This window comes from Hemitrygon akajei, chromosome 10 (genome assembly GCF_048418815.1).
Source record: "Hemitrygon akajei chromosome 10, sHemAka1.3, whole genome shotgun sequence".
NCBI classification, from domain to species: Eukaryota; Metazoa; Chordata; class Chondrichthyes; order Myliobatiformes; family Dasyatidae; genus Hemitrygon; species Hemitrygon akajei.
In genome coordinates, this window is record NC_133133.1 from 101,862,826 (window position 1) to 101,887,673 (window position 24,848).

At 42.5% G+C, this 24,848-nt stretch overlaps 1 protein-coding gene across 13 annotated transcripts in view; it reads right to left on the minus strand.

Moving 5' to 3' along the window:
• The window catches only part of slc38a4 (solute carrier family 38 member 4), a 162,663-nt gene that overhangs the window by 69,439 nt on the left and 68,376 nt on the right, over window positions 1-24,848 (minus strand). For 3 of the 13 annotated variants that reach the window (XR_012100560.1, XM_073058715.1, XM_073058716.1), the window contains exon 1: window positions 2,096-12,459. Coding sequence is in view for 12 of the 13 variants with exons in the window: in XM_073058715.1 (XP_072914816.1) it covers window positions 2,096-2,214 (119 nt within the window). In the remaining variant the exon portion in view is untranslated. Of the gene's footprint in view, window positions 1-2,095; window positions 12,460-12,492; window positions 12,704-17,787; window positions 17,859-23,877; window positions 23,950-24,848 lie in introns of those variants that run through there. The other 10 variants (XM_073058708.1, XM_073058706.1, XM_073058712.1 and 7 more) reach the window with 8 other exon arrangements.

The window sequence follows — 24,848 nt, forward strand, 5'->3', positions numbered from 1 at the left end:
TGTTGGAAGTTAGAATGTGTCAGGGGGCCAAGGTGAGTGAAGTTGCCATTACTAGGAAGAAAGTGCTTGGGAAACTGAAGGGTGTGATGGCAGATAAGTCAGACCAGATTGTCTACACCCCAGAATGGTGGCTGAAGAGATTGTGGAGGCATTAGTGATGATCTTTCAAGGATCAATAGATTCTGGCATTGCTCAGGTTGACTGGACAAATGCAAATTTTACTCCACTCTTGAAGAAGTGAGAGAGGCAGAAGAAAGCTAATTATAGGCCAGTTAGTCTGAACTCAGTGGTTGGGAAGAAGTTAGAGTGAATTGTTAAGTATGTGGTTTTGGGGTTTTTGAAGGTACATGATAAAATAGGCTGAAAAGTCAGAATGGTTTCCTTACGGGGAAATCTTGCCTGACAAATCTGTTGGAAATCTTTGAAGAAATGACAAGCAGGGTAGACAAAGGAGAATCGGTTGATGCTGTTTACTTGGACTTTCAGAAGGCCTTTGAAAAGGTGCCACACACAAGATTGCTTAACAAGCTAAGAGCACTTGGTATTACAGGACATATACTAGCATGAATGGAGTATTAGCCTACTGGCAGGAGGCAAAGAGTGGGAATAAAGGGAGCCTTTTCTGGTTGACTGCTGGTGACTAGTGGTATTCCACAGAAGTCTGTGTTGGGACAGATTCTTTTCAAGTTTTGGATGATTAATGATTTGGATGACAGGATTGACGGCTCTGATGCCAAATACAAAGATGGGTAGGGGCAGGTGGGGTTGAGGAAGGAGAGAGGCAAGAGAAGGACTAGGACTTAGATTTGGAGAATGGGTGGAGAAATGGCAGATGGAGTACAGTGTCAGGAAATGCATGGTTCTGTAGTATGGTAGAGAAAATGAATGGAGAGAAAATTCAAGAATCTGAGGTGCAAAAGGACTTGGAGTCCTAATGCAGGATTCCCTAAAGGTTAATTTCCAGTTTGAGTCGGCATGGAGGAAGGCAAGTGCAGTGCTAGCATTCATTGTGAGAGGACTGGAATATAAAAACAAGGATATAGATGTTGAGACTTCGCAAAGTACTGGTGAGCCATGTGCTTGAACTACTGCAGTCCTTCTGGAAGGGAGTTATTGGATTTAGAATCAGCAATGAGGAAGGAATGGGTGACTTACGGAGGAATCTACTGTGGAGGTATGTTATTCCCTTGTCCTGTTTGGTGCCAAAAATCTGGTTTGGGATTTGCATGGGAGAACAATTGATTCTATAGATGGCCCACAATGAAGCCACAGTATACCATCAGAGTGAATATTCAGGTAAATTCATTCAGATTCATCTTTTGCTATGATAACATTACTTGTGGTTAATAAAGGTATTTTTTTTAATATTCAACTTGATAGAGCCATTTACTGATGCAGTATTGTTAAAGGCATTTGGCCTACTTGTTCATTGCTGACTAGCAGCCATTCCTAATAATCTCATCTTCCAGACTTGGTTCATAGTCTTCTACCCCTATGGTATAGTATATATCACTGTTCCCACAAATCCATATTTCTCCAACTCAGTACACAAGTGCACTGCTGCTATCTGCAGACAAAAGCTCAGCTTTTACTTTAGACAACTAAAGTGAATTTAACTCTTCTCACACTGCCCATTAAATAGTCAGACTCAGCACTCCAGCACAGAACAAGGCCCTTCAACCCATCTAGTCCATGATAAATAGCTTTTCTGCCTAGTCCCATCAACCCACACCTGGACCATATCTCTCCATATCACTCCCATCCATATACTTATCCAAACCTCTCTCAAATGTTGCAATCAAACTCACATCTAACACTTCAGTGGGCAGCTTGCTCCACACATACACCACCCTCTGAGTGGCAACGTTCTCCCCAAATATTTCACCCTTAACCAATGATCTCTTGTAGTCTCACCCAAACTCAGGAGAAAATTCCTGGTTGCATTTACCCCATCTATACCCCTCATAGCTGAACAAATAGTTCACTTTAGTTGAAACTTTAAAGTACGAATTTAAATCCAAAATATGAATTAAGCTTTCATGTCAGAGAGATTAACTTCTGCATAAAATACAAGCTTCCATCATCTCATGCTTACCTGCTAATTGTAGCTTTCTCTAGATCTGGTAATTTGGTATAGCCATCATCGATACTGTCATCACTGTTGGTCTCATCGTCAGCCTCATTTCCTACTCTGTCTAGTTCCATGCGATCCATATCTTCAGTCAAAACAAAGCCAGTAAAGAGAGAGAAACCAGCAATATTTTAGAAGTTTTGATGTATCGTTTCAATGTCTGCAGAGATCTCCTAGACACTGTTCTGTTAATAGACGGGTGGAAAAAGAGATTTCATTGAGTCAACATACTATTTGTAATAGCTGGCAGTCCTATCAATACATATTTACTCCTTTGTAAAACATCAGTAAAAGGTCAACTGTATATTTGTCAAAGTACTTGTTCTTTCCATTGACGTCAACAATTTAATTATGTAACAACCAGAGTAGGCTACAAACGTGTTATTATCAGAATATCATGACACAACACCCGTGACACAAGAGATTCTACAGATGCTGGAACTTCAGAGTAACACTCACAAAATGCTGGAAGAACTCAGCAGATCTGGCAGCATCTATTGAAAGCAATAAATGGTTAATGTTTCAAATCAAGACACTTCACCAGTCCCAATGAAGGGTCTCATTCTGAAATGTTGATTGTTTATTCTTTTCCATAGATGCTGCCTGACCTGCTCAGTTCATCCAGCATTTTGTGTTGTGTTGCTTTTACCAGTAGTGAGCTAGCCCTTCTTGCTGCTGACTTATGTACCAAGTCTAAACAGTACATTAGATTTGACAAGTTTGAGCCGGTTCCTCGCTGCCAAGTATATAGCTCACCTTTACATGTGTAAACATCTTATCGCTCATGGAAACCTGGATAAATCATACCAATGAAATGACTGAGATAACCTTAACAGCTGGATAAACCGATATTCAAAAGCACTCAAAAATAAAAAAGTTAGAATTTAATAAGAAAACACCAGAAGACTTCTAAAGTAGTAAATGTAAAGTGTAACTTTAGCATTTAACAGTTGCTTGCAGTTCTAACCACATTGGTTTTTGAGTGAATCTTCCAGCGATTGATCACACTGTTACATTTCACAATTGGACTATACATTGTTCAATGATTCAGTGCCATCGGAAAAGAACAGGTAGCAAGTTTGAAACTTCACCATAATGAACACACACACCGTTATTCTGAACTCTGTAATACTTATGTGGGAAAATATGTGAATTTTCTCCCCAACATTCAAACCATTGTTATGAATTCTCAAGAAAATTAAACCATTTAAAGAACATATAAAAGACAGAAAAAAAATATAATCTCTAATGACTAAGGAAGTAATTTGTTCTCCTCGTTGTGAATTGTGAAATATGGAATTCTTTACAGTGGCTGTTGAGATTGCATTAAACAATTTGAAAGACTGAGTAAATCATAGTAAAGGATAGATGTCAAACAACCAGGTACATCACTAACTGAAATGCAGGGTTTCCAAATTACCTATTAAGCAATATAGCACAGAATCAGCTTGTCCATGCCAGCTATCTAAGCTTGCTAATGTTGCCTGTATTTGAATAAAATCTCTCTAAACCTTTCCTATCTAACAGTCTTTTAAATGTTGTTATTGTATCTGTTACAATCACTTTTTCTGGCAGTTTATTCCAATACTCACAATGAGGGATTCCTTTTAACTCTTTTTCCCTCACACCTTAACCAATGCTCTCTAGTTTTGGAATTCTAGTTCCTGAGAAAGAGACAGTGCATTCACCCTATTGATGCCTTGCACGATTTTATAACCCTTTATAAGGTCATCTCTCAGTCTCCTATGTTCCAATGAAAAGCCCCAGACTCACCCTGTACCTCAGGCTCTCAAAGCCCTGGCAACATTCTCATGAATCTTTGAAATCAGGGAATTGGTTTATTATTATTATTATTATTGGGACTGTGCTGAGATCAGTGAAAATCCTCAGTTGTATTTATGATGTGATCTGTATGAACAGTATTCAAGACAATTAAAGTAGTACAAGGCAAGACAAAAACAGAATGCAAAATAAAGTCTGACAGCTACCAAAATGCAGTGCAAGTAGGCAATATAGTGAAAGGTCATAATGCAGTAGATTGAAAGGTCTGGAGTTCCTCAGATGCACTGGTGGTATGGGCATAAGGGAGGGGATGTTGTAAGAAACTACTTTTATTTACAGAGAACTTTTATAAATTGGTTGAAATGATGAAAGGTCACTGGAGCATCTGCCAACACATACTTACAGGAGAGAATTAGATAAATATTGAAAAGGTAATGATTTACAGGAGATTAGGAAATGAATAGTGAAGTGGAGCCACTTAAATACTTCTTTGAAAGAGCTAGCACAGCCATATTGTGCCAAATGGTGACTTTCTCTGCAGGTGGCTCGATGATTTATTAATAGTATGTCCCAAAATTAATAGAGATTGCAACATTACCTTTGAAACAAAAAGTTTTTTCATTAAAATGAATTTCATGAACTGAAAGACCAAACATTTCATACTAGTTTAAATCCAACTGTGCAATTTAACTGTATGGCAGCTCATTGTTTTGGTTACCAGAACTTACATCCCACGAGAACTCAGTGCAACTCCTCAAAGTAGTTGACAAGAACTCAATCAATATTTACCAATTCCAGCCTAAATTAACAAAATTTACAATGAGGCAAAGCTCCAGAGCAGATGCTGAAAGAACAGTTTCTGTTTTAGTGGTGAAAGGGAAGGGGAGGGGTTTTAAAAGAATTCAGCTAATAGCCACACTGCACTATTTGCCAAGATGAATAGGATAGATTTGATTACAGCCTAATTGGGACAAAATCTGAAAGGACCATGCCCAGAAGTGGTTGGGTGGGAGTAGAGACTAATGTCAGGCCAAAGACTGAATGCCTGTACATCAAATTTTACATATAGAAATATCTTGAACTATTGTGACACTAATGTTTCTTCCCCATGTTCTAGTGTAAGAAATTCAGTTAAGAGGAAGAGTGAACCTTTATCTTTTCCAAAGTCCTCAACCTTTACAGAGCATTTCCATGGGACATTCACTCATGAACAAGCTTGTCAAGGCAGTAGGAAAAATTGATTCATAGCCTTTCATTTCTATTTTTCTATTCAGAGTTCTGCTATGTGAAGTAGTTTTAACTGATGGATTCCCAACCATTTATGTTCATTCTGATGCAGTTGTCTATGTGTTGGAAGGTTGAAATCCCACTTCTGAGATCTGAAGCCACAAGGCACGGAGCTAATTGAAGCTTAAATGGAGTAATCCCTACCCTCTAAATAATTCCAGTCGAGGACAGTCACTTGGCCCATCTTGCTCATTCTACCAGAATGGTATTTCTCAAAGTTTATCCCTGGTCCATCTGCAGCTCACAGTAGCTTCTATTTGCTTCAGTTCACTTCCAGTGACTTCAGAAGTAAAGCAGCTTGTGACAGAACATGTCACTATAGTGACAGGGGAACATTATCTTCTCCTCATCATAAGACCATGATAGGAGCAGAATTAGGCCATTTGGTCCATTGCATCTGTTCCACCATTTCAGCAAGGCTGATTCAATTTGCCTCTCAGCCCCAATCTCCTGCATTTGCCCCAAATATCTTCATGCCCTGACCAGTCAAAAATCTATCAACCTCTGCCTCAAATCTACATAAATCTCATATTATTAAGATGGTGTCGGTATCTGGCGACTCTGCGCGTGCTCTCCCGAGCAAACTGCCCTCTACACTATCCTATACCCGAGAAACCCCTCTAAACCTCCAATTTGCTACATCTAGCAAGATCAACAACACCCTGGTGAAGCTATTGACCCAGCTGGAGATCACCGACGTGCCAGAATTGCTTCTTCAACTCTGGACCACACCTGGACCCGATCAGCGAGGCCTGGTCCGAAGTCCACCATGTTCCCAGAGACCTACGGCCTGCTACAGTGTTGGAGCGCCTGGAAACATGGCCCATTCCGACCAGCACCTCTCCGAAACAGACGATCACACAGAAGCGACATCAGAGACCTCAAGGTACCCCAGACGCTTCCCAGGAGCAACCACTGTAGAGCCCCGTTAGTGGCTATCCACAGCTGCTGGAAGTGAGGCCTCCACTGCCGACCTCAGAAATCGAGCCTGGGGCTCGGCTGGAGTGGAGGACTCTGCAACCGTGACTCAGTTCACGGACTTGTTTCAGCTGGCAGCCCAGCCCTCTGGATTAAGTGTTGGCTTCGGGGCCCAACCCGATCGACAGCCCAGGTCTCCGGCAGTTGGAAGTGGCAGTGGAGCCTCCCCCGTCACTCGGTCCGACCTGGAGTGCCCGATGACGTGACCCGCCGATCGATCCCCGCAGGACACTTCCACCAACCAGGCCAACTTCAGAACAGCACTGCCAAAGTTATACCAACATGTCTCCTGCTCCACTAGAGGCCCGAACATACTTGACCACTGCTACACAGCACTCAAGGATGCCTACCATTCCATCCCACGACCTCACTTCGGAAAATTGGACCATCAGGCCATACTCCTCCTCCCGGCTTAAAAACAGAAACTCAAGCGGGAGGTCACGGTGTCAAAAGTGGTGTCGCGTTGGACAGAGGAAATGTATGAGGTCCTCCATGACTGCTTTGAATCAGTGGACTGGTTAGTATTCAAGGACTTGGCAGCTAACCGCGATGACTATGCCTCAGCTGTCACGGACTTTATCTGGAAATGCACAGAGGACTGTGTCTCGCAAGACGATCCAGGTATTCCCTAACCGGAAACCTTGGATGAATTATGAGGTCCAGTCCCTTTTGAAGGCTAGAGCTGCGGCTTTTAGGTCCGGAGATACCAGTCGCTACATGGAATCCAGGCGTGAACTCTGGAAAGCCATTAAGGGCGACAAGAGGCAATATTGAGCCAAGTTGGAAGCCCAGGCTAACCAGAGGGATGCCAGTAGACAATGGCAGGGTCTAAATGAGATCACTGGGCGCAAAGAAAAGGCTGGGAATATCAATAACTGTAGCGCTTCTCTTCCTGACAAACTTAACGTATTCTATGCAAGATTTGAACAGAAGAGGAGCCTCCCGCCCCCTCTGGATGAACCGGACTTGGTGGCATCGAGATTCATCGTCACCGAGGATGCCGTTAGAAGGGCCTTCCGGAAGATAAATCCAAGGAAGGTGATGGGCCCAGATGGTGTCCCGGGACGGGTTCTCCATGCCTGCGCAAGCGAGCTAGCTGGAGTGTTTGCTGACATCTTCAACTGCTCCCTGCTTCAGTCTAAGATCCCCTCATGTTTTAAGAAGGCAACGATAATCCCGGTGCTGAAGAAAAGCAAGGTGGCATGCCTGAATGACTACCGACCTGTGGCTCTGACATCAATTGCTATGAAGTGCTTTGAGCGATTGGTTATGGCACACATCAACCATAACCTACCGGTCAACCTCGACGCTTTGCGATTTGTCTACCGGAGCAACAGGTCAACGGCAGATGCTATCTCTCTGCCACTACATTCCTCCTTAGAACACCTGGAGAATAAAGACGCATATGTAAGGCTCTTTTTCATTGACTACAGCTCTGCTTTTAATACCATGATTCCAAATAAACTAATTCCTAAGCTCCGGAACCTGGGTCTTAGCACTCAGATCTGCAGCTGGATCTTCAACTTCCTCAGACAGGACCCAGGCTGTAAAAAAAATAGGGGACAAGCCCTCCTCTACAATCACTCTGAGCACCGGTGCCCCACAAGGCTGTGTACTCAGCCCCCTGCTGTACTCACTGTACACCCATGATTGTGTAGCCAAGTTTCCATCGAACTCGATATACAAGTTTGCTGATGACACCACAATTGTAGGCTGTATCTTGGGTAATGATGAGTTTGAGTACAGAGAGGAAATTAAGAACCTGGAGGCATGGTGCTGTTATGAACCCCGTAACTGGGTCACTTACCAGCAAAGATAGAGAGGTCCTTTGAAGTCTGATGGTACTGTTTTTAAACAGTATTTATTAGTAAAAATACTCAAAAATAATATCAATACAAACATACAGATAATATACGTCATCAATACTAAATCTAAAAGTGCGGGTATAATAATAATCAATAAGAAATAAGCTCTATCGTTGTCTAGGGGATAAATGTATTGTCCGATGGAAATATAAAAGTCACTCAGTTCATGCAGGCTGCAGCCTTTGGTTGGAGAGAGAGAGATTTTTTTTGGGGAGAAAAACTTGACGGCTTTTCCTTTTATGGTTTCGATCCGTCGGGAGTCCCGTTGGTGTGGTCGTTCACTCGTGGCCTCTCCTTTATCTAAAGCCGTTCTTCCGTGGTGAGCCCGCCAATCCCAGGTAAGGGAAGGACGCACACGAGCCCCCACCGGCTGTCACTATTAAAACACGGTCACGGGATTTCTAGCGTTTCTCCTGGTGTGTCTGAAGGGATTGTTCCCCAGACCCTCTTTTATCCTTACTCACAGGGTCTCAGACACGGGGTCTCAGATGTCAATCAGGTTGGGATGATGCAATCCCTCAACCAGCCCACTCTGGTCGTCCCGAGGGCTTCAATGAATAGTACAGTACTCAATACACAATTCCGTCTCCAAGAGACAATGGCCGTTATCAGGGGTTTTTGTTTTGCTGAGGCCAGGACACATTCCAAACCTTGTGGATTCTCTCTCATTTCCTGGGTCCCAGACCCGAATTAATAGTGATCTTGCGATTCTCAAAAAGGAGGGGGCGACTCTGTACCCTTCGGCCCCTCAGTTGCTGCACATTCGTAACAGTGCGAAGACAATAACCTATCCCTCAACGTCAGCAAGACGAAGGAATTGGTTGTTGACTTCAGAAGGAGTAGCGGACTGCACTACATCTACATCAGTGGTGTGCAGGTGGAACAGGTCAAAAGCTTTAAGTTCCTCGGGGTGAATATCACAAATGACCTGACTTGGTCTAACCAAGCAGAGTCCACTGCCAAGAAAGCCCACCAGCGCCTTTACTTCCTGAGAAAGCTGAAGAAATTTGGCCTGTCCCCGAAAACCCTCACAAATTTTTATAGATGCACCGTAAAAAGCATTCTTCTAGGGTGCATCACAACCTGGTATGGAAGTTGTCCTGTCCAAGACTGGAAGAAGCTGCAGAAGATCGTGAACATAGCCCAGCACATCACACAAACCAAACTTCCATCCTTGAACTCATTTTACACTGCACGCTGTCAGAGACAGTGCTGCCAGGATAATCAAGGACACGACCCACCCAGCTTACACACTTTTTGTCTCTCTTCTCTCCAGGAGAAGGTTCAGGAGCTTGAATATTTTTACGACCAGATTTGGGAACAGCTTCTTTCCAACTGCGATAAGACTGCTGAACTAATCCTGACCCGGATCTGGGCCGTACCTTCCAAATATCCGGACCTGACTTACTACCTCACTTACCCTTTTCTATTTTCTAATTATGATTTATAATTTCAGTTATTATATTTACTTTGATTTGTCCTTCAGGGAGCACGAAGCACAGAATCAAATATCGCTGTGATGATTGTACGCTCTAGTATCGTTTGGTGACAATAAAGACTTGGCCTCCACATTGGCCTGTGACAAACAATTCCATAGATTCACCACTCACTGGCTAAAGAAATTCTCCCTCATCTCCATTCTAAAAGGACACCCCTCTATTCTGTGTTCTTGCATCTTGTCAGATTTATTTTTCTTCACCAGTTCATCCAGAAGCGTCATCTCTGGTTCCTCACTGAAGACAAGATTCCACACATCAGCTTGAATTGCTTATTTTCCTGTTTGAGCTCATGATCTCCCATTGTATCACAGTTCAGTTTTAGCTACTGATTACTGTTGTATTCAATATAGATCCTGAGATCTGAACATTGAAAGCTAGTTCAATGCATGTTTGACAGGATGTAATCAGCGTGAGAAGTCATTCATTGGTGAGACAGTGAGGTTTAAAAGAAAAAGCTCCAGGCCTTTTGGATCTTTTTGGCAGCCTGCAATCGTAGTGATCTCTTAAGCAATCAGCAAAGACCAATAAAGAGAAGTGAGGTGCAAATGGAGCTGCCATTGTTGGAGTGGACAGTGTTAGACTAGCCAGGCTTTGGCAAGAACAGGCACTGCCTAGAACTTAAGCTTGAGAAGTTAGCGGTATAACAAGTGTAGGCAGGATAGTAGTACAGGCAGTTGGATGCTCTTCCTGTGAGATATGGGATTTCAGGGTACCTGAAAGTCACCCTGCTGACTACATTTGCAGGAAGTGAATCCAACTGCAGCTCCTGACAGACAAGGTCAAGGAATTGGAGCTGGAGCTGAATGTACTCTAGATCATCCGGAGGCTGTAAACCTTGGATGAGACTTTTACTGAGATGGTCACACCCAGAGTGTATGCTTCAGAGAGCAGTTGGGGGGGACCACCAGCAGAATTAAGAGGAGCAAGCAATTGGTGCAGGGTTCCTCTGTGGCCATTCCCTTCAACAAGTACAATCCTTTGGATCCTGCAGGGGGTGATGGGAATAACCTATCAAGCCACAGCAGCAGCGGATAGGCCAGTGGCATTGTGACAGGCTCTGACATATAGAAGGGAAGGGTAAAGCAAGGCAGAGTGATCGTGTCAGAAGACTTGCTAGCTTAGCAGATGGACAGCAGCTTCTGAGGCCAATGAGGACACAGAATGATGGTGTGTTGCCTCTCAAATTCTAGGGTTCAGGATGTCTCAGAGCCACTGAAGATTCTCAAGGGGAGGGGTGAGCAGCCAGAGGTCGTGAGGCACATCAGCACCAATGACATAGGTAGAAAGGGGAAGAGAGTCCTGCGCAGTGAGTGGAGGAGCTAGGGAAGAGGCAGATGAGTGGATCTCCAACATAATAATCTCTGGATTATTCCCAGTAACACATGCTGGTCAGGGCAGGAATAGGGTGATAGCACAGAGTGGCTGAAGAAGTGGTGCATGGGGGAGGGTTTCAGATTTCTGAATCACTGGGTTCTCTTCTTGGGAAGGTATGACCTGTACTAAAAGGCCTGTACAAATTTCTTGGTGTTCACCTGATGGAGAATCTCACCTGGTCCCTCAACACCAGCTCCATAGCCCAGCAGCATCTCTACTTTTTGCGAAGGCTGAGGAAAAGTGGTTGACCTGATCAAGGGGATGACGAGACGGCCTACAGGGACGAGGTCCAGCACCTGGCCGCGTGGTGTGCCGACAACAACCTGGACCTTAACACTCAGAAGACCAAGGAGATCATTGTGGTCTTCAGGCATGCTAGGAGCCACACTCGTGTCCCCATCTACATCAATGGAGCTGTAGTGCAGCATGTATCAAGCTTCAAATTCCTTGGTGTCCATATTTCTGAGGATCCCACCTGGTCCCTGAACTCCTCCATCCTGATTAAAAAGACGCAATAGCGCCTTTATTTCCTGCGGAGCATCAAGAAAGCTCACCTCTGTCCCAGGATACTGACCGACTTTTACCACTGTACCATTGAGAGCATACTCACCAACTGCATCTCAGTGTGGTATGGTAATTGTCCCATATCGGACCACAAAGCGCTCCAGCGTGTGGTGAAAACTGCCCAGTGGATTATCGGCACTCAATTACCCACCATTGAGAACATCTACGATAAACGCTGCCTGGGCTAGGCGAAAAGCATTATCAAGGATGCATCTCACCTTAACCATGGACTTTTTAAACTCTCTTCCCATCCGGTAGACACTACAGGAGCCTCTGCTCCCGCACCAGCAAGCACAGGATGAGCTTCTTCCAAGGCTGTGACCCTGCTGAACCTCACATCACGGTGCTAAGCAGTATTGCACCCATATTGTACTGTTTCAGTACTTTTTAATATTTGTGTACTGTAGCACTTACTTTTTATTCACAGTTATTTTGTAAATAACACTTCATTGCATTTCTGGTTAGATGCTAACTGCATTTCATTTGGCTTTGTATCTGTATTCGGCACAATGACAATAAAGTTGAATTTAATCTAAACATTGTTTATAAATTAGCTTTAATTTGTTTTTCTCATGAATGTACCTTATCTAATGGTATGTGCCCGTGATGGGGCTGCAAAATATTTTCCTTGCAATTGAGTTTACACAAATATGACAATTGTGGTTTGTCATTGGCTATTACAATTGTACAATTCCAGGGCACTGACAGTGAGATATTACACAACTTAACTGGCTTCACAATAATTAGAATTCTTACAAGTATTTTGAGGTACATGTAACACTTACCCAACAGGCTGGTATATGTCTAGGGGAAAAGAAGATCCAGCCACACACCAACCCCACCTCCCGTACACGCAGGTGCTGTGAGAATCAAGTTTATGCCTCGCGCCCGCCCACAGTATCAATCCCACAACAAATACCGTTATGAAATACACTTTAAAGTGTTTACTAAAATTAAAAGAGTATTAGGCAATACAATATATATGCAAGGAAAAAAAACAAAAGGCGCCAACTTATCAAAGTTCAGTCAGTTTAGTGCACATCGTTGGAGCTCAACCATCGAACCATCCGACTCCTCGTCGCTTGCCTCCGACCTCCACGTCTTCGCACCTAGGACCCCCCCGGTGGTCTTCCGAGCAGTGCAGCACGCGTCCACCTTCCTCGGCGTCTTCCTCCCGACTCCCCACCAAAAGCCCGCGAAAACCCCTTCCCCACGTGCCCAGCCTCACAAGACAAAATTAACATTCCCCATTGGTTAACAAATGAATACAATTACCATATCAGTAAGTATAAAGCAAAACAACTACGAGAGAAACACTTATCAGACAAAGAAGCATTCCTACTCTTAAACCAAAAAAACCCATTTTGAGTAACATACACAGGACATTGTACATACAAAATATATTCCTGGGTGGAAAATTACCAAGTATGAACTCATTGACCACTTTATTATGTATACCTTTACTGCTGCTCATTAGTGCAAATATCTAAACAGCCAATTATGTGACAGCAACTTAATTATTAAAATATGCAGACGTGGTCAAGAGCTTCAGTTGTTGTTCAGGCCAAATATCAGAATGGGGAAGAAAAGTGATCAGAGTGACTTTAACCATGTAATGATTGTTGGTGCCAGATGGGGTAGTTTGAGTATCTCAGAAACTGCTGATCTCCTGGTATTTGCACACACAACAGTCTCTAGAATTTACAGAGAATGGTGTGAAAAACAAAAAAAAGTGATAGTTTGGTGGGTGAAAATGCCTTGTTAATGAGAAGTCAGGGGAGAATGGCCGGACTGGTTCAAGCTGACAATAAAGGCAACAATAACCATATATTACAAGTGTTGTGTAGAATAATATCTTTGAATGCACAACACATGAACCTTAAAATGGATGGGCTACAGCAGCAGAATGACACAAACATATGCTCAGTGGCTTCTTCATTAGGTACAAGTAGTATTAAAGTGGCCACTGGGTGTATGCATAAATCAGTACAGTCCAACATTAAAAATCTGTGGCTACTTGCAGCACCTTCACAGGGTAGGGGCCCAGTTGTTCTTTAACTTTTTATATTTTATTTTCTGTGGTAAAGAACTGCTTTCTCCTTGTGTAAGATAGTTACAAAAACTAGTTCTGTTTTATTTAATTAGGTTTGAGTACTGTTGGGGGGGGGGGGGGGGAAAGAGAGAAACAGCCTACCTGGAGGAAGCAACAGGAGCCGTGCCTCTGGCACAGAGTCCGGCCCTGTAGCTCAGAAGGGTAGGGAAAGGAAGAGGAAGGCAGTAGTAATAGTGGACTCGATAGTTAGGGGGTCAGATTGGCGATTCTGTGGATGCAGTCAGGAGACCTGGATGGTAGTTTGCCTCCCTGGTGCCAGGGTCCAGGATGTTTCTGATCGTGTCCAAGATATCCTGAAGTTGGAGGGTGAGGAGCCAGAGGTCGTGGTACATATAGAAACCAATGACATAGGTAGGAAAAGGGAAGAGGTCCTGAAAGGAGAATATAGGGAGTTAGAAAGGGAGTTGAGAAGAAGGACCGCAAAAGATAGTAGTCTCGGGATTACTGCTTGTGCCATGTGACAGGGAGAGTAGGAATGGAATGAAGTGGAGGATAAATGGCTGAGGGATTGGAACAGGGGGCAGGGACTTAAGTTTCTGGATCATTGGGACCACTTTTGGGGTAGGTGTGACGTGTACCAAAAGGACGGGTTGCACTTGAATCCTAGGGGGACCAATATCTGGGCAGGGAGATTTGCGAAGGCAACTGGGGAGAGTTTAAACTAGAATTGTTGGGGGGTGGGAATCAAATTGAAGAGACTAGGAGAAAGGAGGTTAGTTCACAAATAGAGAAAGCTAGTAGACAGTGTGTGAGGGAGGATAGGCAGGTGATAGAGAAGGGGAGTGCTCAGACCGAAGATGTAGGGGAGAAGGAAGAAAAAGATAAAGTTGTTTGCACTGTTAGGGATAAACAGAGAGTAAGAGGTGGAGAATTCCTTAAATGCATTTATTTTAATGCCAGGAGCATTGTAAGAAAGGTGGATGAGCTTACAGCATGGATCGATACCTGGAAATATGATGTTGTAGCTATGAGTGAAACATGGTTGCAGGAGGAGTGTGATTGGCAACTAAATATTCCTGGATTTCGTGGCTTCAGGTGTGATAGAATCAGAGGGACAAAGGGGGTAGGTGTTGCGTTGCTTGTCAGAGAAAATATTACAGCGGTGCTTTGACAGGATAGATTAGAGGGCTCATCTAGAGAGACTATTTGTGGAATTGAGGAATGGGAAAGGTGTAGTAACACTTATAGGGGTGTATTATAGACCACCTAATGGAGACCGAGAATTGGAGGAGCAAATTTGCAAGGAGATAGCAGATATTTGTAGTAAGCACAAGGTTGTGATTGTGGGAGATTTTAATTTTCCACACATAGACTGGGAAGCCCATTCTGTAAAAGGGCTTGATGGTTTGGTGTTTGTAAAATGTGTTCAGGTTAGTTTTTTTGCAGCAATACATCAAGGTAACAACCAGAGAAGGGGCAGTGTTGGATCTCCTGTTAGGGAATGAGATTGGTCAGGTGATGGAGGTACGTGTTGGGGAGTACGTTGGCTCCAGTGATCACAATGCCATTAGATAGAATATAATTATGGAGAAGGATAGGACTGGACCCAGGGTTAAAATTTTTGATTGGAAAAAGGCTAACTTTGAGGAGATGTGAAAGTATTTAAGGAGGAGTGGATTGGGACAATTTGTTTTATGGGAAGGATGTATTAGAGAAATGGAAGTCATTTAAAGGTGAAATTTTGAGGGTACAGAATCTTCAAGTTCTGTTAGGTTGAAAGGAAAGGTTAAAAGTTTGAGAGAGCCAAGGTTTTCAAGGGATATTGGAAACTTGGTTAGGAAAAAGAGAGATATCTTCAATAAATATAGGCAGCATGGAGTAAATGAGGTGCTCGAGGAATATAAGGAATGTAAGAAGAATCTTAAAAAAGAAATTAGAAAAGCTAAAAGATACGAGGTTGCTTTGGCAAGTAAGGTGAAGATAAATCCAAAGGGTTTCTACAGTTATATTAATAGCAAAAGGATAGTGAGGGATAAAATTGGTCCCTTAGACAATCAGAGTGGACAGCTATGTGTGGAGCCAAAAGAGAGGGGGGAGATTTTGAACAATTTCTTTTCTTCGGTATTCACTAAAGAGAAGGATATTGAATTGTGTAAGGTAAGGGAAACAAGTAGGGAAGTTATGGAAACCATGATGATTAAAGAAGAGGAATTACTGGCACTTTTAAAGAATATAAAAGTGGATAAGTCTCCGGTTCCTGACAGGATATTCCCTAGGACCTTGAGGGAAGTTAGTGTAGAAATAGCAGGGGCTCTGACAGAAATATTTCAAATGTCATTAGAAATAGGGATGGTGCTGGAGGAGTGGTGTATTGCTCATGTGGTTCCATTGTTTAAAAAGGGTTCTAAGAGTAAACCTCAAAATTATCGGCCTCGAAGTTTGACGTCAGTAAATTAATGGAAAGTCTTCTTAGAGATGGTATATATAATTATCTGGATAGACGGTCTGATTAGGAACAGTCAACATGGATTTGTGCATGGAAGGTCATGTTTGACAAATCTTTCTGAATTTTTTGAAGAGGTTACTAGGAAAGTTGACGAGGGTAAAGCAGTGGATATTGTCTACATGGACTTCAGTAAGGCCTTTGACAAGGTTCCACACAGAAGGTTAGTTAGGAAGGTTCAATTGTTAATATTGAAGTAGTAAAATGGATTCAACAGTGGCTGAATGGGAGATGCCAGAGAGCAGTGGTGGATAACTGTTTGTCAGGTTGGAGGCCGGTGACTAGTGGTGTGCCTCAGGGATCTGTATTGGGTCCAATGTTGTTTGTCATATACATTAATGATCTGGATGATGGGGTGGTAAATTGGATTAGTAAGTATGCAGATGATACTAAGGTAGGTTGCGCTGTGGATAATGAAGTAGGTTTTCAAAGCGTGCAGAGAAATTTAGACTAGTTAGAAGAGTGGGCTGAAAGATGGCAGATGGAGTTTAATGCTGATAAGTGTGAGGTGCTACATTTTGGTAGGACTAATCAAAATAGGACATACATGGTAAGTGGTAGGGCATTGAAGAATGCAGTAGAACAGAGTGATCCAGGAATAATGGTGCATAGTTCCCTGAAGGTGGAATCTCATGTGGATAGGGTGGTGAAGAAAGCTTTTTGGTATGCTGGCCTTTATAAATCAGAGCATTGAGTATCGGAGTTGGGATGTAATGTTAAAATTGTACAAGGCTCTGGTGAGGCCAGATTGGGAGTATTGTGTACAGTTCTGGTCACCAAATTATAGGAAAGATGTCAACAAAATAGAGAGAGTACAGAGGAGATTTACTAGTATGTTACCTGGGTTTCAGCACCTAAGTCACGGAGAAAGGTTGAACAAGTTATGTCTTTATTCTTTGGAGTGTAGGAGGTTGAGGGGGGACTTGATAGAGGTATTTAAAATTATGAGGGGGATAGATAGAGTTGATGTGGATAGGCTTTTTCCATTGAGAGTAGGGGAGATTCAAACAAGAGGACACGAGTTGAGAGTTAAGGGGCAAAAGTTTAGGGGTAACACAAGGGAGAACTTCTTTACTCAGAGAGTGGTAGCTGTGTGGAACGAGCTTCCAGTAGAAGTGGTAGAGGCAGGTTCGATATTGTCATTTAAAAAAAATTGGATAGGTATATGGACAGGAAAGGAATGCAGGGTTATGGGTTGAGGGCAGGTTGGTGGGACTAGGTGAGAGTAAGCGTTCGGCACGGACTAGAAGGGCCGAGCTGGCCTGTTTCCATGCTGTAATTGTTATATATGGTTTAAATATAGCAATAATATTTTTCCCCAAAGTGCTTTCTAATAAACTTGTTTATAATATTCATTTTATATTTCTGACATTTCCATCATTCCTACACTTCGAGCAAGCAATAAAGTTATTCCCTGTAATTGTAAGTTGTCATTTGATCTGTTACCCAATGTAAATATCTAAAAATGTGAATATTATCAGATAAAAGAAACCTAGAGTGCATAGGAATTTTTTTTTATAAAGAGGATACAATTTACTGAACAAAATCTCATTTCTCAAATTAGTCTGTTTCGCAGAAAGCTTGTAAGAAATAAATTAACTAACATTCAGTATTTCAATTTATAAAAATGGATTTAACATTATTTTCAATAATATTGTGTATCCCACAAGTATATTTGAAGCAATAACAAATCTAAAATATATATAATAACTACATACATTCATTTAATTATACTACATAAACTGATATACCTGAACACGTTCTCTCTCAAGTTGTGTGGAGGATGGTTCTCAAAAGCAACTTGGTTACTATTGCACACAAGACCTTGAACTGATTGTATCATGTAGACAGGCGAACAGATGACCAAAAAGGGGAGTACACAAGAGAGCCAATCATCAAATCCACAAATCAAAGACCTCCATTTAAGGACTGTTTGTCAATATTACCAAGCACAATATATCTGATCCAAAAATCACTGTTTATCATTATCAAGCTGCCATCAGTAGAATTCCACAGTAATACAAGTTTACCGTAACTATGGGATAATAATCAAACACTTTCTATCTGCTGAATTCTACAGTTTTGTATAGTAATACAACTTCACTATCATTATTCCATGATTACAATCAAACTCTTCCCATGCTTCTCCCCTACTAAAATTAAAGATTTTTGAAGATAAGCTTTATTGGTTGCATGTTTATTGAAACATAGTGAAATGGACATTATGGTTTGCAATGTGCTGGAGGGCAGCTATTGCCTTGCTTCTGGTGCCAGCGTAACACCCACAACCTTCTGCTAGTCCTATTACTCTGGGATATGTACTCCTTCAATTCTTCTTCTTCATGTACTCTTGATTAATTTGGTAGTGAAACTACACTGTACGTGACTACAAGAAACTGCAGAGAGCTGTGAACATAGCTCAGCACATGACAGAATGTAGCCTGCTCTCCATGGACACTGTCTATGCTTCTCACTGCATCAGTACAGCAGCGAGCATAATCAAAGACCCCACCCATCCTGGACATTCTCACTCTTCCATAAGGTAGAAGATGCAAAAGCCTGAAAGCCCATACAAACAGGCTCAAGAACAGCTTTTACCCCACTGTTATAAGACTATTAAATAGTTTTCTAGTCCAATAAGTTGGACTCTTAACCACGTTATGATTTTGCACCTTGTTATTCACCTGTAGTGCGCTTTCTTTGTAGCTGTTAAGGGTTTATCAAAGTAAATTCTATTATGAAAGTACATATATCATATACAACCCCAAGCTTCATTTTTCTGTGAACATTCAAAATCCATAGAGTGGTAACTACAACGGGATAAGTGAAAAATCAACCAGAGAGCAGAAGACATGGAAATGTGCTAATGTAAATATAAACATAAATATAAAAGAGCTTTGGGAAGTGCCCAATCAGAGACATCAGAAGCCTGAAAAGACATAGTTCACTCAGATTCACCAAATGAATTGAAGAGGCAGTGATTCGTGGCAGTTTGTAGCTTTGAGCATCACCTAATTGACCGACAAGAACAAATTAAAGCAAGGTAGGGGCATTTGGAACAGCATTGTCAGAGTGGCTATCATTGGAGAGGACAGAATTAGAGAAGAGACTTTGAGGCATTAGCTCTGAGGATTTAGCAAGTAGAAGTTTCAATCAGAGAAGGCAAAAAAAAGAAAATGCTGTAGGTAGAGACACCGCCCCACCCCACCCCAATGACAGTATATTAGTCCTCCTTTATGTTTGCCTAGTTAGAACAATGGAGTTGCCAGGCAGGATGATGGAAACCTCCTCTTACAGGATGTGGGAAAGCAGGGAGACCTCCAGTCTCTCACTACACCTGTGAGCAGTGCATCCAGCTGCAGCTTCTAACGATCTACAGTAAAGAGTTGGATGAACTCTATATCATTTTGGAGGCTGGGGGGGGGGGGGGTGGTACAGAGAAGATGATGGATAGGTCACAGAGGTAGTTACATCCAAGGTGCAACACAAAGGAAACTGGGTGACAGTCAGGGAGGGAAAGGGGGTTAGGGAACCAGTGCATGATACCCCTGTGGCCATCCCCCTCAACAATATGTATATCACTTTGGATACTGTCGGGGGGGGGGGGGGGGGGCGGGGTATGTGAAATCTAGCAGAAGAAAGTTTTAGCAGTCAGGTTGCTGGCACTGAGCCTGGCTCTGCAACTGAGAACAAAATGTTGGGGGTGGGGTGGTATGCTGGGAAGAAGCAGAGAGCTGTGGTGATAGGGAATTTGTTAGTTAGAGGAACAGAGAGGAGGCTCTATGGACAAGAACGAGATTCCCAGATGGCATGTTGCCTCCTGGTCGCCAGAGTCTGGGACATCTCGGATTGAGTCCTCAGTATTCTTAAGTGAGAGGGTGAATGACCAGAAGTCTTGGTCCACTTAGGTACCAATGACATAGATAGGAAGAGTGGCGAGGTTTTGCAAAGGGAGTTCAGGAAGATAGTTCCTAAGTACTGTGGGTGTCACTTTAAAAATGCTTGGATGAGTCGGGACTATGACATCAGTACAATCCGCCGTCCTTATCCATGGGGATTGGTTCTGGGACCTCCCGCTGATACCAAAAAACACGGATGCTCAAGTCCCTTATTTAACCTGTCTCAGTGCGGTGGACTTTAGGATCCAGCGGAGCTCGGGACCCGTCATCCACGGCTGCTGCTGAGTCCGCAGTGTTTCTGTTCCGTTGATGGAAAATGATCGCAATTGAAAGTGGAAATAATAAAGCGATTGGAAAAAGGTGAAATGCCATCAGTCATTGGAAAAGCGTTAGGCTACAATCAGTCAACAATTGGAACAATTTTAAAGTATAAAGTGAGAATAATGGAGCATGTGAAGGCCCTGCACCGATGAAAGTTACAATTATTGCTAAGCAATGCAGTGGTTTAATTATTGAAATACATACATTTCTTAAATGTTTTGTATGCATAGAAAGGTAAAATATATACTATATACTGCAATACCCCATTTTCCAAGCGTTCACTTTATGACACCTCGCTGTTACGAAAGACCTACATTAGTACCCTGTTTTTGCTAATGGAAGGTGTTTTCACTTCTACGAAAAAAGGCAGTGCACGCCCCAAGCAGCCAAGCTTCTCCCCGGAACTGCATTCTAGCCAACATTGCTTAAACACGTGCCTATGAGCATCTGTGCTTCATCTCGATTTATTTTGTGCATCTTTTACCAAGATGAGTTCTAAGGTATCGGAAAAGCCTAAAGGAGCTCGTAAGAGTGTTACACTTAGTGTAAAGCTAGACATAATTTAGCATTTCGATCGTGGTGAATGAAGTAAGGACATTGTTTGCGCGTTGAACTTGCCTGCGTCCACCATTCGCACTATTTACATGCAGAGAGAAAATCCTGAAAGCTGCCAATGTTACTGTTGGTTCTGCTCGAAGCAAAGTTGTTTCTTTTAGTCGGCATTCAATAATGGATAAAATGGAAAGTCTACTGCTTGAGTGGATTGATGGGTGTACAAAGTAAGGTGTTCTGTTAAGTTATCTTATACTTAAGGAGAAATCAGTCTTTTTAATAAGCTGAAACAGAAAGCACTGGACGATGGTGATGAAGGTGTTGCAAAAGTGGATTTTAAAGGTTGTCATGGGTGGTTTGATCAGTTTCTGAGGTGAGGGCAGCTTCATAGCTTAAAGTTTACTGGAGAGAGTGCTTTGGCTGATACTGAAGCTGCCAAAAAGTTCCCAGCAGATCTGAAGAAAATAATTACAGAAGGCAGTTATTCATATAAGCAAGTGTTTAACTGTGACAGAACTGCAATTTATCGGAAAAAATTGCCGAGCAAGACATTTATTTCGATAGAAGAAAAGCAGGCTAAGGGACACAAGGCATCGAAGGACAAGTTTATCCTAATGTCTATTATTAATGCCATTGGTGATGCTGCCCTTAAGCCTCTACTAGTGTACCATTCAGAAAAATCGAAGGCACTTAAAGGCATTGATAAGAAAACACTTCCCATTGTGTTCTGTTCACATCCAAGTGGTTGGAATACCCAAGTGCTTTTACCCCCCCCCCCACGAGTACATGGGTGGATACGTTAGTCCTTTCGTTGAAAAATACTGTAGAGAAAATAACCTCGATAATAAGTGTTTTGTGATTGTCAATAATTGTGCTGCTCATCCACCTGGCATTACCTAGTATGGCGGTAACATTTGTGTTGCGTTATTACCGCTGAATACAACTTCATTGCTGCAGCCGTGTGACCAAGGCCTAACAGCCACAATTGAGGCTTTCTATATGAAAAATGTGATGTGTTTTATTGTAAGTGCCATTGACAGAGAGGGCAACTCTGAAGCATCTTTGCGAGAGATCTGGAAAGAGTACAATATAAAACTGGCAATCGCCGACATTGGAGATGCTCTCAATAGGCTAACAGTTTCGATAAGAAATGGCATTTGGAGGAAACTATGCCCTGAAGCAGTGAACGATTTTAAAGGCTTTGAACCGTCAACAATAAATACAGCAATAGTGAGTTTGGCTAAGGAGGCTGGGTTTGTGAAAGTTGACGAAGATGATGTTGAAGAGGTTTTGGCATCCAATGACCAAGAAGTAACAGATGAAGAGCTGATGCAATTGCAAGAGGAAAGGATAACAATCAAAACCAAACACAGTAGCGAATGTCCCGAAAGTGAAGTTGTCCAGGAACTGAACGAGAAGCAATTGCATGAGATTTTTGCTGCGATTGACAACACTGCAATGATTGCAGAAAAGTATGACTTTAATTTTGAAAGGGTACGTAGGTTTAGGGCATATTTGCAGGATGGTTTGAGTGCTTACAAAGAACTGTATGATAGAAAAATGTGTGAAGCTAAACAGTCAAGCATGCTGTCGTTTTTCAAGCCTTCCATATCAGCCACAGCAGACGACGAACCTCGACCTTCAACATCGAGGCAGGCAGAAATAGAAGGTGACCTGCCTGCCCTGATGGAAACAGATGACGATGAGATGACACCCCAGTCTCCCCCTCCTTCCCACTACCCCAACCTCCGATGACTCAGCCTAACACACCATCATCAGGGTGCTCACTGTCTTACCAATTCCGGTAAGTGAAACTACACTGTACATAAAATTATTTCTACTTTATATAGGCTGTGTATTTTTGTGTTATTTGGTATGAGTTGGCAGCTTCATAGCTTAAAGGTTACTGGAGCAAGTGTTTCTGCTGAGAGCGCTTGCGTGAGTTTTTCGCTACGCTAGACAGTGCTGCAACAACTGCAGAGAAGTATTTCTACTTTATATAGGCTGTGTATTTATCATATCATTCCTGCTTTTACTAGATGTTACTGTTATTTTAGGTTTTGTGTTACTAGGCAGTCCCCGGGTTACATACAAGTTCCGTTCCTGAGTCCGTCTTTAAGTCAGACTTGTACGCAAGTCAGAACAAGTACATCCACTATTATTTAGCTTCAGTTAGTCAAAAGTTTGTCTTAGTATATAGTATATATTTTACTTTTCCATGCATATAAAACACTTAAACACAAGTTAAACCACTACGTTGCTTAGTAATCATTGGAGCTTTCATCGGGGCAGGGCTTTTCACATGCTCCATTATTCTCACTTTATCTGTTATCCTTTAAAATTGTTCCGATCATTGACTGACTGTAGCCTAAAGCTTTTCCAATGACCGATGGCATTTCACCTCTTTCCAAACGCTTTATTATTTCCACTTTATTTTCAATCGTGATCACTTCCCGTCAATGGAACAGAAACACTGCGTGTGGTGGGTCCTGAGGTCCACGGGGTCCTAAGGACCACCACACTGAATTCCCTGGGTCCTAAACTCCACCACACCGAGACAGGTTAAATGGGACAAGTGGGGGCTGTGCTGGTTTGGGTATTTGATCCTCCACAATATTCCACATGGGAATTTAAACTGAAGGTGGTAGTGTTTTGTTTTTATGAGGTCAAGTTACGAGCTCGACATCAATCCGGCACGGATGGTACGGGAGTCACTGGATCAACATCAACCTGGCACAGGAGCAGTCTATCGCTAAATCAAACTTGGGAACCTCCGTTTTCCAGCCTGGTGCTGATCTCATTGCGCTACCAGCCGACCGGAATAGGGGTGGCGGGGTCAGGGTGAATCTTACCAAGAAAATTTAAGCCAAATACAAAGTTAAACACTCAGTGTCAACGGCAATGACTTAAAATGGCGGACAGCATTCTCCTTCTTCTGTTCGTAAGTACGAGTTGTCAGTAAGTCAGAAGTTCGTAACTCGGGGACTACCTGTATTTGGCATGATTTGGTAGTTATTTTTTGGGTCTGCAAACGTCACAAATTTTCCCCCATTTAAATGTAATGCTTACGCGACAGGCTGGTATATGTCTAGGGGATAAATTCCAGCCACTCTCCAACACCGCCTCCCGTATACACAGGTGCTGTGGAAAACAAGTTAGTGCAGCGTCACACACACAATATCAAACTCACACCTGATACAGTTATAGAATATACTTTAAAGATTTTACTAGAGCTAAATGATTACTAACAATACAGTAGATATGAAGGAAAAGAAAGTAAAAGGCGCTAAAACTTAGAGTTCAGTCAATCTAGTGCACATCGTTGGAGCTCAACCATCAAACCGTTTGACGACCCTTCACTTCAGCCATCCTCCATGACCTCGCACCTGGTACCACTTGAAATGGTCGACCGAGCAGTGCAGCACAGCACACGTCCACCTTTTTCAGCATCTTCTTCCCCGCTCCCGAAAAGACTGCAAAACCCCAGCTCCCAGACCCGCAAGAAAAAATAAGACATCCAACCCCATTGGTTAACAAATGAATACAATCCCCGTTATCAGCAATCCTAAACCTAAACAGGCTGCGAGAAGCTTCGAGAATGTTCTGCCAGACAACACTCTCTCTCCAGTTAGCATAACAAAGAAGCAGTTTTACTTTTAAAAAAGCCATTTTGGTTAACATACACAGTACATAAATAAATGGTAATTGCTTCTTCACTTTACAACATTACGGCTTATGAACCATTTCATAGGAACACTACCTCGGATAGCAGGGGAAACCTGTACGTGTTTGACTAACTGATGCTAAATAATACCAGATGTACATGTTCCCACTTATAATACCTAATACAAAGTAAATGCTATGTAAATAGTTGTTATACTTTGTTTAGGGAATAATGAAAAGAAAAAAGTCTGTACATGCTCAAACAACAAGTGCTAGAGAGAGAACTTCCCAGTTTTCCCTATCCGCGGATGGTTGAATCCGCGCATGCGGAACCCGCGGATGAGGGCCAAAAGATTGGGTTGATAAACGGCATACCA